At 42.4% G+C, this 20883-nt stretch overlaps 1 protein-coding gene across 2 annotated transcripts in view; it reads right to left on the bottom strand.

Annotated features, from left to right (window-relative positions):
- Positions 1-20883, bottom strand: part of nlgn3a (neuroligin 3a) — a 115725-nt gene that overhangs the window by 60619 nt on the left and 34223 nt on the right. For both annotated transcript variants that reach the window (XM_018675646.2, XM_018675647.2), the window contains one exon: positions 13750-13899. In XM_018675646.2, coding sequence (XP_018531162.1) covers positions 13750-13899 — 150 coding nt within the window. The remainder of the gene's footprint in view (positions 1-13749; positions 13900-20883) is intronic.

Genomic DNA, 20883 nt, shown 5'->3' with positions numbered 1-20883 from the left:
TAGATATCAACCATCTGCACTACTTCCCTTCCTCTGTAAGCTGCTTTGTCATGCTGTAATTTCATTTCCCCCCTTCAGGCTGCTGTTGATACACAACTTTCTTTTGTTGCTGTTGTTGTTGTTGTTTGCTTACATTAGAATCAAAACAAATCAATCCTCTGCCCTACACTGATGAGAAATTTTGAATTCTGGTCATGAGGCATGATGAGATTCAGGTGTGTAGCTATGCACAGTCAAGGATTTTCAGCTAATGCTGAAAATAGATACTGGTGGAGTGTTTCTGATCATTTATCAACATTTATAAATACGTAGATTTTGGAAAAAAAAAAAGAGTCTGACATTAAAGACGTTTTTGTTTTCTCTTATTCATAATTATTACACATTTATATGTTTCTGTCTCTAAGTTTCCCTACTGTATATCTATAATTAGAATGAATGCAAACGTGGAGTTTAACCACTAAATGTCATGACCGCTGTCCATGGTGCTGAATCTGGTGCTGTCCTGGGTGTTCCCTAACATTTGTGCTGCTGAGCAGGAATCCCTCTGGCGGGGGCTGACAGCCTATGGTTCACTTTAACTGATCAACCTCATCATTTGCCTCACCTGCCAAGCTCACTCTGTATTCCTTACTCTTTCTGATTCTGACTCTGGTTGTTGATTCTTGGAGACACTACCAAGCTTCCTCTATACCAGTCATTTCTACCTCATAGAAGAGAGTTATTTAGTCTGTTCTATTCCTTTTATATATTGCCAATTAGACTACTTTTCTGCTCATTCTGGCAGTAGATTTTCTTGATTTGAGTTTACCTTACAAAGAGAAAAATGTAATAAATATATAAACTAACTTGTACAAAAAAAAAAATAGACTGTTAAATGCCTACTAATGTGGTACCACTAATGTGGTAAACGATACATTCACATTGTAATTTCCTTTTCATATGGTAATTTAGAATTCTACTCGAAGGATTCCTGTGATTCACAGTCTGTCTTTTTTTTTCTTTATAATAATTCCCCCTCAGTAGCCACCATCAACCTAATAATGTTACCCACTGATTATAGGCATACATCTTAAAGAGCTTGTCATAACTATAAGAAAATAAGACACTGGTACATTTGTCAAATGATTCAAATGACCTCTTCTTACATGCAAATAGCCTCTGTCAGTAGCAAAAATAACAATACTGTGATGTTACATTCCAACAGTAAGTCTTAGATCAATGTGATTGGTTAGACCCCAAAACATGTGACTTAAACTCTGGATGCCACGGTTCACATCCTGTCTCTTATCAGTAGTCAGTGTTGGTCTCTTATCTATCCCAACCAACCAGTTGTAGTTCCTGAATCATACCGCATGTTAACCTTAACTCGGCAGTTTAGTGTGGCTTTCTCCAATAGTGTTGCCAGGTCAGTTAAAATGCTCATAAGGGTCATTCCTGCACTGACAGACAGAGTTTCTATCAACTTTTTCTCCTGAAAAGAAAACTGAGGCAGGCAGGCACATAATATTGTAATGCCTAAAGACTATATCCCTCCTCCCCTTACCTGAAATGACCGCAAAGGTTACATAAGCAGAAGGCAGCCAGGCGAAGGTAGCGCCCGCAGAATTCCTTGTACGCTGGCTTACTACAACAAAGCCCCTCCAGTGTGTTCTAATTCTCTGCATTTCCCTCCAGACTATCTCCTCTTTCATGGGGTTGAAAAGAATGGATGGGCAAAGGGGATGGTGGAAAATCCCACTTGGATCAATTTTATACCAATCAAGGCTCCTAAATAGTGAGGGAGATGAAGTTGGACCAAGTTGGACAGCAGCCACGGCTCCTTTCAATACAGAATGTAAGGATATATTGCACCTCTGTCTCACACCACAGCAGAAAATGATTGTATTTTCCAGTGGAAAAGCCCTCCCATACACTTGATAGACCTCCTTGAGGTTACGACACATTCAAAACCACATATGACCCTATAAAATTAGCTCTCATAGGAGAAAGATGGTACTTGCCCGATGTGTAATATAACCTGTCATGGATATATTGCCACCTATTTGCTTACTATCGTCCTTCTGTGGGCACTTTGTTTTAAGTATTAGCACTACACTGGATATCTGGCTCTGTATTCTGCTAAATTAACAGCAACTTTATCATCTGGCATCTTTCTCAAAGCTCTGAGCAGTCACGATTCTTCCTGAGCGGGCATAACTCTCACTGCTGTCCTATTTTAATAATACCAAACTCCTACTCGAGAGGTGTGATTAAAAGCACTGTGACCAGACCTTGTCCCTCCCAACCTTCCTCCCTCTGATTGGTGCAGTTCCACCCACTGTACAAGTGCATCACACACTGTTTACCCCCCACCCCTCCCCACCCCACGCCTGCTGTGCTGCCCACTTTAATCTATTATTCCAAAATGTCCACCTACCTTTGCTTAGCAATCCCCTTCACTACCACCTCAAGTGCCACTCTTTACCAACCACGCCCCCGAGGTCGTCGCTAATCCAACCTTATTCTCCTCCCTGTTCTTCTCCTCCTACTTTCACCTTGTCAGTTCAACATCCCGCTCCTCGCCCTCCTCAGACTCCTGCCTCCCACCTCTGTTAGCCCCTCTGCAGCAGCGCTTTGTGGTGGCAGCTGTGGAGAGTGCCTCCCACACATGCGAGGACTGCTGACCTTGGCGGTTAGGCTTGGCCGCTGCTATGATTAATGCCTCTACAAGACAAGAAGCAAGTACCTCTACCTGCCTGGCCAATATATATCTTCTTACACACATCATTCCTGTCTCAGTACACACCTGATGATGGACAAATCTTAACCTCCATCTCCCTCTCTTGCCTTTACCTGTGCTCTAATCCTCCCCCTTCCTAACCTTCACAATGCTGTTGAAGGAGTAAAAAAAAAACTGTAAAGGAGGGAGTTTTAGATTTTCACACTTTTCTTTTCCTTCTCTGGATGATCAAACATGCCGCACTGGGCTCATCTGGAAGGTGTACATGCTGGCTTTCGTTCGATAAGGCTGTTACCTGTATGTATTTTACCCTGAGGAAGAAGAAGCGCCTGTGTATTTTTTGGTTGTGAAGTTAAAAATCCCTCAAGGACAAATGCACTAAGAAAAAAAGCCGTGCTGCCATTAGGAGCCCCATACTCCCTCCTAGTGCAGAGTATAAAGCAAAACAAAGCATTCAAGCAATGAATCACCACAGATAGATCTTTCAGGCACCATAAACAAGAAGCCCAATACGAGATGGGAATAGACTGAAGTTATAAGTCTCAGAAATACAAATATTCACCTTCAGGTATACAATATATCTTGTCCATGCCATCTTCTGACAGAGTGATATTTGTTCAAAGACTTCATACAGTGATATGTACTGTTTTCATTTAATTGATTTTCGGTCCCCGTGTCAATATCTCAGCGGAGAAACAAAACAGTAATTTGCAGTTCCCATTACCCAGACTGCATTGTTTTTTCTGTGGCACTTTGTGCCCCTTGATGTACTTTAGCTTGGTAATGCTAATGATTTTGCATTATTCAGCACTACGGTTTGATCCATTTACTCTTTTATATGCATCTAGAACTTTTCAGACATGAGCAGATCTTAGTTCAGTTTTTATGTAGTTTAGTGTGACCTAGGGAATATGAGAACGCATCAGTTATAACAGCTACATGTTCTACAGTGGTGATGTTATATAGCTTATATGTTATGCAATGACACATTAAAGGTTGAGGGGACCTTCAATTTATATCCTTGAGAAACCAAGGTCATTTCGCAATTGCTGGGCAATAAACCAGTCCATTCACCACTAAGTATAGGAGGTCACACAAAAGCCCCTGTTGGTGGGAATATATTTTGGGATTTACTGGTGTGGCTATTAAAAGGGCATCTGGCTCTGAAAGCAAAGGCGAAGGCCAGCCAGGGATTCACACAAAACTCTGCAACGTCTATTTGTGCAAGTTAATAGCCCCTGCCACAAAAACCAAAGGTGAAAGAATAGCTTAATCACTGCATTGGCAACACCTGCCACTGTGCATGCACTGCATTATGAATTGCCTGCTGGATACTTTATTTGAGTCTCACACTCAAATACACTCAATTTAAGGGCCACTTGAAAATAGGAAAAAAAAAAAAGTTTTGGCAGCAAGTGGCATGCCTGGAAATTGCAGCTTTAGCCCTGAATCAGTGTTAGGTCAGATTGTGCTGAGGTGGAATTGGAAATGCCATCTCTTTTTCCTGTGCCATGCCATGTCAGCGCACACGAGATAGCCACTTCATAAATATTAGTCTTCTGTCTTTGAGGAACCACCCAAATCTCTGCCCTCGAAACTCTTAATTTTTCGTGTACCACTAGACTGAATAGAAATAATGTTGGGGATGCAAATGAAAGCTTCACAAGAAGCACATCCTCCATCACTAACGGTAAAGGTCAAACATCCGGCAATAAAGCATCTCAACCACAAACACTGACACAAGGTTGACATTTTCCTTCAGTGAACCGCCGTTCCATCTGTGCACTTCATATTGCCGTCTTTGGGTGAAGTGTTCCATTTTTACATGAGACGCTAGAAAGGACCCCTTGACCAGATGAAAGCAATTGTCGAGTTAGTTCTTTGATGTCTTTGTAATGCATATTTACTGTTTTGGCGAAAGTACTGCGATCATCTAAACATGTTTTCATCTCAGGGCAGTGCTACAGCAAAGCTTGTTTTGCATAGTGAAAAGCACTACTGTACCGCAGAAATTGATTTCTTAATGTCACAGTTTTCTGAAATGTCATGCTTATGAAAGATAATGAGCTTTGTTCCTGTTTCCATTTGCTGTAAGATGAAAAAGAAGGACAAATTCTCATTAACAATACATCAGCAATCTGAGTTCAAGTCACAACAGCGAGGGGGAAATTTGTTCATTCAGTGTAGAACATCTTATTACAATGCTGTTATGATTCTGAGCAGGTGGTTAGGCTTCAAGTAACAGTACCTCAGAACATCTTGAAGGTATTTCATATACCAGCCATTCAATATTATCACAGCTAGTTATGATTCATAGCAACTGGATGTGTCTAAAAAAATACATTTCTGACATAAATTGACATAAGAAGAATCAGAAAGTTAGAGAAAATGAAAAATGAATTTAGTATTGTAACTGTGAGCAGTGGGGTTGGGCTGACCATGTCAAATTTTGAATCAGCCCAAATACTTGATTCTGTGTGATCAAAGTTGGAAAAAAAAATAAATTACCTAATAGATTGCTCCAGCTGCCTTGCTGAATCCATATTTCATTTTCCAATGTAGAAACTGTTCTCTGCAGCTGTGAACTCAAAATGATCAGATGGTAACTGCTTTTGGAAAAATAAACCTAAAATATCTAATATGCAGATTGTTGTGTTACCTAAAACTGTTCCCCAATCAAAAGTTATGTAGGTGCACTTCTGATAAACGATCGCTGTCATCGCCAGTCTCTGATGAATACACTGCATTTCTTGTGACTGCATCACATACAAGCCAACCCTTGTCTTTAGTTAGTTGCTTTTAATGAGAGCTAGTGGCAGTAGAAGACGTTGGTTTACATTAGCAAAGCAGTAATTCAACACTGCTGTGATATGACTGCAGCAGACTAGACAGTACACAGGGAGGCAGATATATATGAAATTAAAACCGTAATGCTGGATTACATGCATGCATGTTTCCTGTGAATCTTGTATGTGGGCAGGTAATTTGAATGGCGGACCCCGCCACTTACAATGGAAATGACTATATCGTGAGGTAATTACAGATTATAAATACACTAAATGGCTATTGCTGAAGAAAAGCTAAATCATACAGGGTATGATTTCACTTAAATAACATTAGTCTGTTAAGCTTCAAAATGTCAGTCTATGCGTATTGTTTCATGTCTGTCTGGGTTTTCCACCAAAATACCTCATGAAGGCAATGCTGTGAGGCAACCCAGTTGGAGGTTCCAGATTTTGGACTTTCCCGTCAGTGTGTGTCAAACACAATTAGTCTTGATTGGTTCCCCTCCCTTAACAACTGACTAAATTCTTTCAATCAGGGCAGTCTCCAGCATTTGAAATGACACACTCTCTGGATGAGGTGGAGATTTTGTTGTGGTGCCAATCAAAACCCAGTGCCAGGCTGCTACTGAGACCTTAATTTTCAAATGTAATGAAGAAATACGGGAATAATTATCATAAAGCACATTAAACTTTTTCCATAAACAACATAATTAAAAACAATCATGAAAATTTAATAACATGAAACCTTTAAATATTTGAGCTGAGCTGTATTTAAAAATCATTATACATGAAAAATATTCTAGGTCCTGCTGTGCAAGTGCTGTTTGCCATCAATTACACCATTATTTCTTGGAGCTCAGTCCTAGTCAGCATTATACCCTTTCAGTTTTAATCAATACTTTTCAAGAGTTTTAAGCTAGAGAGGAAACATCTTCTTGGGACAGTGAAAAGTGAAGCACTGAGAAACAATAGGCCCCATCTCGAGCCTGTCTTGCAGAGCCAGGCGTTTGTTGCAGTGTGTCTGGCAAGAGCGGCTTAAGAGTTAATTTCCTGGCAGTGATTTGTAGGAGAGCAGCATCAACAAGCTGCTGCAGACTGGAGCATGAAAACCATTACTTCAATCCCTCACTCCCTGACATTAATAGGATGAATAAATGTTTTTGTTCTCTGCTTAATTTGGATGAATTCATCCAAATGGCAATGAAAACAAGTAAATATCCATCTCAGCCCCCCTCCTGATAATAAAAGACAAAGAGAACTCACTCTGCCTTCGCTTTTTCTTCCACCTACTGTTTGAGAATTCCTCTGCTCGGCTCCGAGCTCATATATCAGATGATAACCGAAATGACTGAGACTGGGAACACTTACTGAGGGAGGCTCATTTTATAGGAAGGGTTTATTTTAAGTCGATTCACCCTCACCACACAGGAGGTTGTCACGTCGAATTTTATTCCGTAGTAACTCATGAGAGTGATTTTTGTGATCCCAGACGTCCGACGTGACAAATGATATGCACCCAGTCAGACTATATCCTGCACCCAAACTTGTAGTAAAAAAATGTCCTTTTCATAACCATCATTTTATAGAAGCAGTGCAAGAATATAATAAAACCATGGGCGATCAAAGACAAACAACAACGTGGACTCTGTTTACTCCTGTCCTGGGTCTTGGGCACTAAGTGTAAATTAATCTAAGAAGCATTCAGGAATTAGTTTCTGAACTTATACTTTGTCCATCACTGACAATCATACAGAAGGCCCACTGAGCTGTTGTAGCATTTATCTGATCCCTGATCAGCTTGACCACTGAATGATCTGTGTGGGTTATAGAGCGCAGACTTTTATTTTATTTTATAGTGCCGTGAGTGAGAACCTGTGAAGGCGATAAAACTTTTGTCTTGCTTGTTATCCATAAATGCAATTTATCTGTGTGTGTAGCTAGCTGTTACTGCCAACTGTTGCTACAGTGCAGAGGACATTCTTCCTCTGCTGTTTTTCAGTTAACAAACAGCTTCAGGTGCATTATCACTACCCTCTGGACTGAGTAGGTTCGATTGAAATTTGCAGGTAACCTTGGAAAACCAAGATGGATTGCAATCAGATTTGCAGTTTGAGCAATGGGGACTCATACAGAACTAGTGCCATTCTATCAGGGGGATGATAGACCACCATTAGAAACTTGGTGGACTCCACTTTAATTGGAACAGGGCTGGCTGTGACTCGACACATCAGAGTCTCGGAATAGAATTTTCCCCAGTATTTCTCCCCTTTTCCTAGTCTGTTCCTTTTCCTCTTTCTGCGAGTGTATTCTCAAACTGTCGGATCTGCTGCCGGCGTGCACGTATTATAAAACCACGCTGAAATATAGATTAAATCCACTGCGGCCTGTCTTTTGGAAATCACCAAACAAATACTACATCTATATTTCATAACACAGTGAGCACCATCTTTCAGATGGTTTCAAAAATAATGCTATGAATAGTTTTTATCAGTTAACACCATACAAAGTAACGTAAACAGAAAAAAAAAAAACTAAATCAGATCTGGTGTAAACACCCTTTACCTTTAAACAGAACTACCGCCCCCAGCTATACTTGTACACTTGTTTTTCAAGGTACTTGGCAGATAGGTTTTTGCAAGCATCTTGAGAGAACTTGCCACAGCTCTCCTGTGGATATAAGCTATCTCTTTGTCTTCTATCTCTTCATGTAATCCCAGATTGACTCCATGATGTTGAGATCAGGGCTCTGTTGGGGCCAGACCATCTGTTGCAGGACTCATTGTTCTTCTTGTCTCTAAAGATAGATCTTTATGACTGGCTGTACGTTTGGGATCATTGTGATGCTGCAAAATGAATTTGGGACCGATCAGACTCCTACTTGATGGTATGGTTTGATGGAAGAATCTAAAAGAACATCTTAAATGCACAGCACTGTACATGGCTGTGTGAAAATAAAAGTCTAGATTTTATTCAGATACAAGATGACAAGTGTGAATGGAGCCAATGCTTTTTTAGCACATGGCCTCAGAGGGATATGTCAAGATGACAGCCTATAGTATTACTACTTAACCAACATCCAGCAGAGTACAGCGACTGGGTCAGGAGGCCATGAGCACACTGGGTGCTGCTCAGCTCTCAGTAGATCTCTGCAGTTATTCTGTAGTGAAAAACACCTGTAGAAACTTGTGTGATAGACTATACAATATTTTGCTCTACAATATTGCTCACACATATCCACAAATGTCCTCCACTCCCCAAATCCCTGGCTGAATTACCAACCGTCTCCATCTTTAGTTTAGGAGAGGGACTTAACAGAGAAAGGCAGTCTCACTTACCGCACACAGAATAACTCTGGCAGTTCAACAAATCAATGCGAAATCACCCGCGCTGCTGCTTCAGCGCCGCTTTCACGTACACTCATACAGTAGGTTGAGGTTATTTTGATTGGATCTAAAACTATTCTTTTGAAGGCCTGAATAACTTGGGTAGACTGAGGTGACAGTCCACAGCGGCGACGGCGCCACTATAAAAATGGCTGTGATCAGAGAGATATGGGAGATAGGCATCAAAGGTCACAAATAAACCCTGTCAGAGGTGAAAACTCTCCACAAGTACAGACTGTACTTGACCGTTCTCCTTTTTTTTTTTTTTTTTTTTTTAAGAGCGGTTGGCTGAGAGGAAGTGTCTCACCTTGGGTTTTGGCAAGAGAAGCAGCCTTTGTTAATTTTTAATGCATTTGGAAACTAGTAATTAAGTCCCCCCCCCCAATGGACTGGGAAATTGACATGCTCTGGAGAGCCAGTGAGTAATTATATTTGTAAAGAGCAGTGATACAAGATACTCCCCTCTGACTGGGACTCATTACACATCATTAGAGAGGCGCGGCAACTAGGCACATGCATGCGCACCACGTGCATCGACCACACACGCACACCCCCCCTCCACATGCATGTGGGTAGACAAGTCACAGACTTTGAAACACACGCAACACACATTGTCTCTTTCTCTCGGTCACACACACACATAACAGATCAATGAGCAGAAATCCAAACACTGTTTCTCTTTGGTAAACACACTCTGCTCTTCAGGCCCCTGACCTGAGCGGAGCACGACGAGTCCTGACAGGACAGTCTGTCTGGGTCGGTGTGAAACTCTGTTCTCCATATCTCATCTGGTGATAATCATGCTGCGGTGGGTCAATACGTAATTAAAGATTAAATCTGAAATGAATTCTCATTCATCTAAATAGTGAAAGGTTGAGATATGAAAGTTTCCAAATGGGGCCTCAGGAGGATTGTGGTCCACCCTTTGAAGCAATAATTACCATTACAGCCGCGTAGGGCTAAGAGCTGCAGGGGGATGATACAACGGCACTAGAAACTTAGTGGACTCCACTTTAATTGGAACAGGGGTGGCTGCGACTCGACACATCAGAGTCTCCGAATAGAATTTTTACAACTCTCCTCCGTGTTACTTTTTTCAGTATTTCTCTTGTGTCCTTAAGTCTGTTTCTTTTTTTTTTCTCTCTCTCTCTCTGCAAGTGCATCTCAAACTTTAGGATCTGCAGCCGCTGCGCACATATTATAAAATCACGATGAAATATAGATTAAATCCACTGTGGCCTGTCTTTTGGAAATCACCAAACAAATGCTAAATCTATATTTCATAACACAGTGAGCATCTTTCAATAATTTTGCTCCATCTGAGTGAAGTGTTGAAAAGCTCTGTGTAAATGGAAATGATGTTAAAAAGTGGTGTAACGGAAATGAAATGAATGCAGCAGATAAATAAAACATTCATCACTGACATTTAGTGAGGTTCGGTGCTGTCCAATTTGTTGAAATTCGCTGGTGAAAATGTTTTCCTTTCTCCACATTAAAAATGCTTTCAGTACAGATTTGTTAGTGAGGGCTGTTGTTGCCTAATAGTTTAGGCTTATTGTTTCTGTGAAATGAGTTAAATATTCAGATTGTTGTGTGTATTTCAAAGGTGTTTACTGCATTATTAATGCCATATTCAGATTGCCCAGGGACGGTGGGAGAGCTATATTAGTGTCAGAAAGCGTAGTTTGAGTTGCCTTGTCTGCTTTCACTTTAAACTCATTATCTTGTCTAATTCTCTCTGCCTCCATTATTCCCTCATCCCTTTAAGCAGCCTAATTAAAAGAGCTTTCATTTTTCCATTAATATTTATTTATTTATTTATTTAGTCTGCATTTCTACATGAAACAGCTTCACCCTGCGTAGAATCTAAATTTAAGATTTTTTTTTATTATTATTTAAATGAAGGAATTCCTACTGCACATCACTTGAGTTGAAGCCACAGAAGAAGAGAAGTGTAAACTGGAGTATTTTCTCTCATCTTGCTGTCAGTTGACCTGCTATTACACTGCGAGTGTGTGGCTTTCAACTGTGAGAGCAGCGGCTAATGTACAGTGTCCAATACAAACAGTTAATCTACTCCACTTAATGCTGTTTAGATTAGATTAATACTGAAACTGTTAGCGACACCCATATTAAATACAAAACTGCAAACAAAAATAAAGTGAAGACATGTAATTACAATTATTCATGTTCTGAGTACTGCAATTCACACTTTATGGCTGAAAATCTTCAGACAGCTTAGTGTTAATTGGCCCATCATGGTCTGATTTCTCTCTGGCCTTGGTTTTATTTGGTTTATATGAGTGTGTCTGTAATAACTGTTTAAAGCCGCACCATGGGGAGATTATCAGACCATGCTACAGCGATGGACATTATCGCTCAACTACATGCATCACTTCTTCTATGCTCATTTCTCAGAATGGCTGCTGGGGAGCTCACCAAGAGAGCTGCTTTGTGAACTGTATTTGTGTGTTCGTGTGTGCACTTTTTCGCAGTGTGTGTGTGTGTTTGCCCGTGTGTGGTTTGTTTTTGCTTGTGTCTCGCTGTCTGTCCTCAGAGTACGTTTGTGTGTGTGTGTGTGAACACTAGCATGTGCGTGAGCTAGCACATGCTCGCAGCACTCGTATGTGACGTTCGAGGGTGTGTGTGCATGCATGTAGAATGACATTTAGCGAAATGTGGCAGTGAGAGAAGAAACATCTGACTCATAATTGAAGTGCCATGAAAGAAATATGATCATGAATCTGTATTAGGCCCTATGTGCTCAGCTTCAAACCAGCAGCAGGAGCACGAGGCAGCACGCCTGGCTAGCACTCCGACTACCCCACCACCCTGAAGGCTGATTACAACACTCAAAATGATACTCCACAGAAATGACAGAGGGGGAAACACAGCGCATTCAAGGCGAGCAATTCTGATGACAAAATCGATAGGCCGTAGCGCTCTCATCTCCATCAAAAAGAGAATCTCAGGATGAATGTAGTTGTGCTTCCGTGATTCAACCACACCAGTCATCTCAATGTCCTGGAGGATGAGGCAGCACTCCTCTGTCACCCTCCTGCTCTTGATGTGGAGCTCTCTGAGCAGCAAGGTGAGGCAGCCTGCTCTTTTAAGGATAAGGCTGATGATATTCTATAATTTTCTCACAGTCAACAGAGACTATGAAAAGCCCAAGCAAAGCCTGATATAGTAAAGTATGGACTTTTGACTCCTTAAAACAAATCCATGTCTAGTTGTAACAACTCATCACAAGTTGTATATGACACTGAGCTGTGAATCAAAGAGAAAATTTCCCGTCCCTCTTAAACAGTTTCATTCAAATAAATTGAAAGGCTTGAACGAGTAAAAGTATCCAAGACATAACAAAAAGAAAGAAACAATTTGAGAAAAAAACAGAACATATCTTTCTGATCTTGTTAATTACTCCATGACCCTGTGTGCACAAAAACATCAGCATCAGTGAGCCACATTGTCGTACTGGGTGACATGTTCCTTCATTATGATTATCTTGGACACTGTAGTTTATTTGAGTCTATGCTGTATACACCATCCTGCTGCTTTAAATACTCATTTAATCATCAAATGTGTGTTGAAGTGAGACTGTGTAAGTTTTTAAATAAGAAATATAACTTGGATTCATTAAAAAAAAAAGAAAAGGAAAAAAAAGGCCAGTTTGATAATACACTCGGTTTCTGCAGCTGCAGGCTCACTTGTTCTGGTATGATCGTTAGCTTATGGAGGCTAATGCTAGCTAATGTTTGCAAAACTTAATAGTTTTGTCATTTTGACATAAGAATTTTGTTCACATACAGTAATCACACTGGGACAAATATAATAGTTAGCCTGCTTTAAGTAATGTTTGCTAAAAACTACAGTGCTGTTTTAGGAAATTCGACAAGTATTAAACTATATATTCCCAACTCATTCCCAACAGTATATCAAACCAATGACAAGGTAGGAAAGTCTTAAGGTATTGAGAAGCAGACTTACAAATTGTTGGTTTTGGTCTTTTGGGTTTGTGGACAGTAAGATATGCAATATCCTGTACGTTAACAGCTGCCAACAATTTGGAGGAAAACAAATGCAAACAACAAGATGGAAATTTCATTTTATATTCAAAGTGTTTGTAGTTGGTACACAACCACTCTAAATGTAAAGAAATGTGTGAGGAGGGAAATCAGCGGTGTCAGAGAGATGGATGGAAAAGGTACAAAGCTTGGGTAGTGTGCTAACAAACTCCATTTTGTGTTGCTGCAGCTGTTTCCATGGAGCTCACTCTCCCTCTCTTTCGCTCTCTCTCTCTTTCTCTGCCTCTCCAACCCCCCCCCCACCACCACCACCACCTCTCTCTCCCTCTCTCTCTCTCCCTCTCTCTCTCTCTCTCACACACACACACACACACACAAGTGTCTGAAAGAGGATTCAGCTGTGTGAGTCAATCTGCAACCAACTGCAACTCTGAGAGAGAACCCCTCGTTCTCTCTAACAGACTCTTCTCCTCTCCTCCATCTCTCCAGCATCACGCCCATCTCATCATTTTTTTTCAACCTCATTACAATAATTTCTTAATTTATTCTAAACCCCAGTCACATCAACAAACCCACATTCAGCACACTCAATTACTGTGATTTTGATACACGAGCACCACATCAACAAGAGGCACAGGAACCAGTCCATGTATTCACAGTGTTGTGTTTTTTTTTTTTCCTTCTGCCTTATTTGGAGTGCATGTGGCAATCAGCAGTGCTGCTCATTACACCTAGCTGCCCTACAAAGATGCCCCAGAAAAATGTCCTTGAAGGAGGAAGGAGGTGAAGGCAAAAAGAAAAAAAAAAAAAGAAGGCGAGTAAAAGATGCTTACCGAGAACTCCGACGCGGTAGTTGAGAGTGATAACGATGACGTTTCCGTAGCTGGCCAGGACGCTCCCATCGATCATGTTCCCCGTCCCCTCCATGTAGGATCCTCCGTGGATGTAGACCATCACGGGCTTGGCACCAGTATCTCGTATGTCTGCAAGAGCGGCCATCATTAACACGTTCACATTGTCGTCCACCCACTCCGATTCAAGGGTTCAGCTCAGATTCAGATACAGCAGTTACAGCACATGGTGGCCACAAACAGACAAGCTGACGGTCACCTCCCAGATACCAGCTGTAAGGATACAGTCTGCTGGCCTACTAATGGAAATGGAAGCAATATTCTACCATATCTACTCTATGAGAAACAAATTAATGTACACTCATGATGTTGAGTTCAACTCTATTATAGTAATTGGTCATCTCGGCTGAAAATGTTGCTTGTCATTTACCTCATAAACCAAACTATTAGGGTTGTATTTGGTTTTTGTTGCCTTCCAGGAGGCAGACCCACTTCCCAATATAGGCACGCAGGAAGCCATTAGGGAGAATAAAGAGAGAGGTACTCTGACACATCTCCTAACCAGGGAGAAGGCTAATCTGGCTTGACAGTGATAGGGAAAACGCACCGGCTAATTACACAATGCTACCATGCGCCTCCTTTTCACACAGGCCTATCTCTGTGCAGCAATTTATTTGCATGGTCTTGCTTGGCATTGCAGGCAGTTAAATTTGTGCTTCAATTTTGATAAAATGATGTTTATTTTATTCCCGAACCAGGGCTTGATACCCAGCTGGAGCGACACTCCAGCCAGATAAAGCACATCCAGAGGTAGCGGGAAGAAAAAAGCCTCTGTCTGAGGAATAGACTGAATTACTGACTGGCTAGCTAGAGCTGGGAGACAAGACAAGAAACTCTCTCTCATTTTCACTCCTGCACCCCCCCCCTTCTGTGTAGCTTCTCGCCTTCCCCTCCCTCACTTTGTATCGCTTTCACTCACAGACTCTCCCCTGTCTCTCCCTGTTTCTCTCCCGCCTTTCCTCCATCTCTGTCCAACTCCTTGCCTCTCTCTCCCTCACTCTCGCTCACTCTCTCTCTCTTTTTTTTCACTCTAAGCCCTGAGAATGGTGAGAATGAGAGAAGGGGTGGGAGGGCAAAGAGTGAGGAAGACAGAGGGAGAGAGACACAAAGACAGACCGGAAGGAAGGAGGGAAGGAGGGAGGGAGGGAAGGAGGGAAGAAAGACAGAAAGAAAGAAAGGAAAAAAAAATAAAAAAAGGAAAGAAAGAAATACAGACAAAAAGAGAGAACGAAAGAAAGGGGAAAAAAAAGAGAAAAGCTATGAGCTCAGATTTAAAAGGGTGGTATTGTATTCTCGTTGCTATGGTGACTGAGAGCCAAATTTCAAAATCCTCAAGAACAGCTAATCGCAGACCACATCCTGCACAGCCCAATCTGCATCCATCTGCAGGCACTGCTCATCGTTATGCACACCATCGCATTAGCATGCTCAACACCGAGGACAACTACTTAAATGCATTTTGTAGAGACACGGTTTTTCTGTAACCCCTATAGCAGAGCTCAGCCTTGATCCACAGTTTTGTTTTTTTTTTTTAACATTATTCCCTTGGTTATTCATGGCCCTGTTACGTTTAAAAGCAAAGCAATAACTTGTATATGATGTGGCCTTATTTATGGCTTTCTTTATCTTGCTGGTATCTGAGAAGGCTACACAGTGAAATGTGATTTATAGCTGACACTTCTCTATGCACACACTTATCTTAGACAGGAGGAGGGGATGCATGGGGTGAGAAAGCATGAAAGGTACAGTCAGAGAGGGGAAAGGGCTGGGGGTGGGTGGGGAGGGGGGAGGGAAAGGGAGAAAAAACAGCAAAACGATATCCTTCACAAGCTACTCAAACAAATGGGCCACAGATACAAAGAGAATGGCAGAGAGGAAGAAGGAACAGGGGGCAGAAATAAGAAAAAGAGATTAGTCATGTCAATGTTATCAGTCACCTCTTTTGTTGATTCACATCGTGTCTCCATGACAACAGTTAAATCCCTTTGGGAAAGCGATACAAGACATTGAAGCTCCACTTGTTCTAATCTATTTATTGACTTGATCTGATGTGGGAGGTGTCACACAGATGTGATATATACAGTTCTCGCTGACACTGATTTGTGCCAGAGGAAAATATGCATGCAGCAGATCCCAATTGGACTTTACTGTGAGAAATAATAATCCTTTTCTGGATACATCCACATCTGGGCTGCAGCACAGCATGACTTGGAGGTAATGAAGTGAGTAGCTCCTTCTCAACCAATCAGATCTGAGCTTTATCGGTCGCTGTAGATGGACTAATCTGGTGAAACAGGTGACTAAGTGGCTACCTCGAAAAAGCTGCTTTCCCGATTCACTACTTCTCCGAGGCAAACATATCGTTACAGTCAACACACATGTTCATAGCATCACAATGTAGCACAGAGCTCTGTGCTAGAAAAGAAACAGAGACATGTTTATTAATGCACATACAAGTACATTTGCAATAGAACTCCATGCACAATGAGCTGGAAAAAAAGGAAAAAAAAGACAAATAAACTCATGTTTTGGAGATGAACAAAAAAAGAATGTGCATGATAGAAATGTAGATGAAGGCTGATGTGCAGTGAAGAGTGAGCTGAACAGAAACGTAATTTATGCACAGTAGCACATCATTTTCTCACATATTTCTCTCACCCAGACAAGTGAGAACATGCAGCATCTACTATACAGTGACATACACCCATACACTCTCAGCACACACACTGCAAACAGCAAATAATTGTATTACAGTAGAGAATATACGTTGAAAATTGCCCATAAATGAATAAATAAATCAAAGGTTTTCAGCTCGCTGCACTTCACTCCGGCTAAATAGAAGGGCTAGGGACAGTCACACCTACAAATACATCACAGGGCATGAATTTTAGCAGGGCCTGAGGAGCACAACCTCTCATAGGTGCATCACAGTGGCGGCTCTGGACTGATTGGAGTATCAGTGGGAGGCATAACTCAGGCCTGAGCTGAGCCTCAAAGTGTTGCTGCTGCAAGTGAAACCCACCAGGAGGGCTAGGAGCACTCCTTCCTTCCTCCTCTATCTTATTTTCTCTCTCCCCACTGTACCTCCACCTTTTTGTCCTTTGCCTCTCCGTTTGCTGAAAACAGTCAGTCAGAACCGGCCTTTACACTCCAGAGTGGGAAAGGACGAGTGGAGATAAGTGTCAGTGGCATTCACTGTGTCAACACTTGGTGAAACATGGTGGCTGTCAGCGGCTATCAGTGAGGTCTGAGGTGGAGGGGGAACGGGTGACAATGTCCTGATGTGGCAGGACATGACATGCACCCTACTGTAGTGCTCTTGTCGGGCCAAGCTTCACGCTTCACTCATGACAAGTCCATTACTGGCCATGTTCATGTTTAAGAACCGCATATAGTTTATCTGGGGAGCTCTTTGCAAAACAGCCAGTGTAATTACACCGAATTATACAGCAGCCTTTGCCGTTGTACAAGTCAGTGACAGTATTCTGAATGTCTGCTTAATATTCCCTTAATACAGAATCAAATGAACTAGCGCTCTTTGTGACTAGGCCTTTGAGGGAAAAAGGCTGAAGTGAAGGAAAACATAGTAAGAAGTTTTCTATTTTGGACTCACAGAAGACAGTGGAAGGAGGACCATGGAAAAAAAAAAGTTGTTGCATAGCTGTTGCTATTTTAAGCCAGTGGACTTTCAGAGCCTGCACATCATCATGAGTGTTGGGATGGGCAGGAAAAAGCACCTTATAGTTGAACTATGTCAGACTGCACAGTGTTCACTACAGCACTTGACAGTTAAGAGACTAACTGAGATGTGTCTTTTTGCAAATGAAGAAAATCTGAACATAGCATTGGGTATATGGAAAGAGGCACATGCCTCTACTATGAATGTTGACGTTGCTACAGTAAATGTAATGGGAGGAATGACCTTTGTGTGAAGGTGGCCTCTTGCTCTCTGGCTGGTGTGTTTGCCTGTTAAATGTGATGCCGGCAACGGAGCAGACGGATCGCGGTGTGTGTACAGTATATCAGAGGATAGAGGGAAAAGAGAGATGGGGATAGATGAGTAAAATAAAAGGGTTGACACGGTAAGAGGCCTACAAGGCTATTACCCAGAGCCCCCCACAGCTGGCCTTGATCTAGATGAGAGGAGGAAGCTGCAGAGGTGCTGTCATCCTTAAGACTTCTAGAGTGGAGGACTCACCCCTTTAGTCTTTCAGGGAAGCCTGCTGTCCTTGGTGTGAGTCACAAAAAGCTGACAATATACTGTACAAACACACTGAGGGGTTGAAGACGGCACATCAATAAACATATTAAAGCAATGCACAGAGTTTTAAAAAACCCCAGATGTGCTGTGGCATTGCACAAAGATAGGGTCAAAGTGCCTCAGAGAACTAATTCAAAGCCAGTCTCCACTCTTGTTCCATTTTTTTTATATTTTTCAAAAGCAGCATGTTTTTACATGTTTTTGCCTTGCCAATTATTTCGTGCCACTCAAGAGTAAAGGACAAAGGGAAAGAAACACATGACAGGAGCAATCTGGCTCTCCCATCCTGTGAAATAGCTCAAATGATGATGCCCTTGTAGATCAGCCATTAGCAGCAATGCTTATCTTGGAAAGAAGCTGAGCAGCTTGCTTTCCAAATATCCCTACATAAATGGGCTTCAAGGGGCATGATTCCTCATCCCTGCCACATCAGAGAGAATAGGATAGTGGCAGAATGGAGAGAATAGTGTGTGAATTGCCCCCACTGTCGATTCACCACTCTCCAGGCTGCCTGAGCTGAGCCGAGGGTTTTGCTGGATGGGGATCCAGTCAGGCCTCTGCAATGGAATTAATGGTAATACCCAGGCAGGTGGAGCTCAGCTCTGCTCCCTGGCACAGCGACGCTGGAGAGCTTCTCTAGGGGTGGGGGAGTGTGTGTGTGTGTGTGTGTGTGTTGTGTTCTTCAGTGCGCACTTCTACAGCTTGGAAGCAAGCATTGTTTATGTGTACAAGTGTGTGCATGCGTGCACGCTCGACTGATTTTATGGATGTGGGTGTACATGTCTGAGTGTGTGCACACTCACGCTGGGTGGAAGCATTCCTCCTGATTAGAGCTAAAGCCTCCAAGTGCCAAATGACAGACACACACACATCTATTTTTCATCAGTGGGAGAGGGCCGAGGCAGCAAGTGGCGCGAGACGCTCTGGAGGTGGAGTGGGGACGGCTGCCTCTCTCTGCCTAACACTGGGCACAGTAGCTCAGCAACACTGCCATGTTCCACCTGGGAGATTTAGCTCCTACACAGCCTCACTTCCTCTATTTACATGCCCACCTTTATCTAACAACAGCAGGTAGGTGATTGAAAGCTTGCGCTCCCTTTTACAGTGCAATAACAGCCTCTGTAAAATTGAGTCTTGATTGTGGGCTGGTGTAAATCACAGCAACTTGGCCCACACGCTCTTGTTGCTGGAGGGAGCGTCGCGTAGAATTTGAATGCACTTTGGGGGGTGCCAGGGGGTTGACTGTTGCTCAGACAGACAGGTGGACACACAAAGGGGACGACAGCAAGACACCGGAAGAGACAAACAGACAGAAATGCAAAGAGGGAGGGCCTCGGGGGCAGCCAGCGGACAAAAAGAGATATACAGTGCAGAAAGGTCATTATATTCTCGTTACATATTTCATTTTGCTTATCTCCTCGTCTCAGCTGAATGTTTTTATTGGCTGTTCCGCAGCCTTTTTTTTTATTGTAAATTTATATATTACCATTCCATTACATATGTTACTTACATTTCTTTGGCAGTGTGAGAAATCCTTTATTGTTCCAATAAAACTTATTTGAATTAGAATTTAAGAGCGTGTCTGGAGGGTTATAACAGGGAAGAGGGGCAGCTCAAATATGGTGGAGGGAGGGAGGGAATTAGCCCAGGATAGACAGACTGCCAACTGAGACAGCATGGTAATGCTGGGATGAACAGACTGAGAGATGGAGGGGGGTTAGACAGAGAAACCAGACAAGACAGCAGCTCTCCGAACTGAATGAGAATATGTGGATAAGAGCTAAAAGAGTGCGAGAGTGGGAGTTCTGCTTGTGTTCTGATTCTACTTGCCCTTTAACTTGAATGCAAATGTTTGATTTTCAGTGTTAGTGCATGCAGTACATTTACTGTAGACAAAAAGATTGCTATTGCCTACAATAGTAGTACAGCCACTTGTGAGAGCAGTGGTACGTAAGACAGCGTACAAGGACGCTGTAGTTTGTGGAGTGTACTCCACCATCTTTCAGTGAGAGAAGTCTTGTTTTCACAGAAGTAGAAGTTCCCTTTGGAGGGAATTACAGAAAAACAGAAGGGGGTGTCCCTGAACATTGGCTTCCTGTGTCAGGCCATGAAAGTTCAAAACAGACACATTCACCAGAACAATGAAAATCTTCTGGATCATGCTTAGGGATTGATAGCCAACCCTGTCACACATGCATTAGTTACAGTGCTGTGGCAGAGATTCTGCTGGGACTGTATTGTGCTTCCACGGTGATGCTCTGTAAATAGCATTAGTTGCGCTCAGTAAAGAATAGACTTGTCACATTTTCAGTGAGGCTAGTCTTGCACAACAGCTTGGAGACCAAGCCACTGTGTACGCATGCAAAGACTTGCCAGACAAAGGGATCGGCACTTGTCAGCAATTCTGAGCAGACTTAGGACTACAACACTGATACATGTGGGCTTGCTTTAAGGAAGAATACACACATGTGCAACGTGCACACACACACATGCACACACACACGCAGTCAAGCCGAAGACTGAAGGCAATTTGGCTTCAGTTGTAACAGCTCGCCCTGGGCTTGAATGAGGAAACACCTGTGTGTCAAAGTGGTGCCATGGCAACGCTTCCTGTTCTGTGATCAAGACCAGCATGAGGCTCCTTTTTGAGAGACAAGCCCACTGGCAAAGAGGAAGGAGCTTACTTACAAACCCTTAAACATCTGGAAAGAACCCTGGCCAGACGGCCTCAGCTGGGTTGAACCCAATGCAGGACCTGCTGCAAAGCTGTGGTCCATTCTGCCAACATTCAAGAC

Source organism: Lates calcarifer, linkage group LG8 (assembly GCF_001640805.2).
Source record: "Lates calcarifer isolate ASB-BC8 linkage group LG8, TLL_Latcal_v3, whole genome shotgun sequence".
NCBI classification, from domain to species: domain Eukaryota; kingdom Metazoa; phylum Chordata; class Actinopteri; family Centropomidae; genus Lates; species Lates calcarifer.
This window is presented reverse-complemented; position numbering and strand designations above follow the sequence as displayed.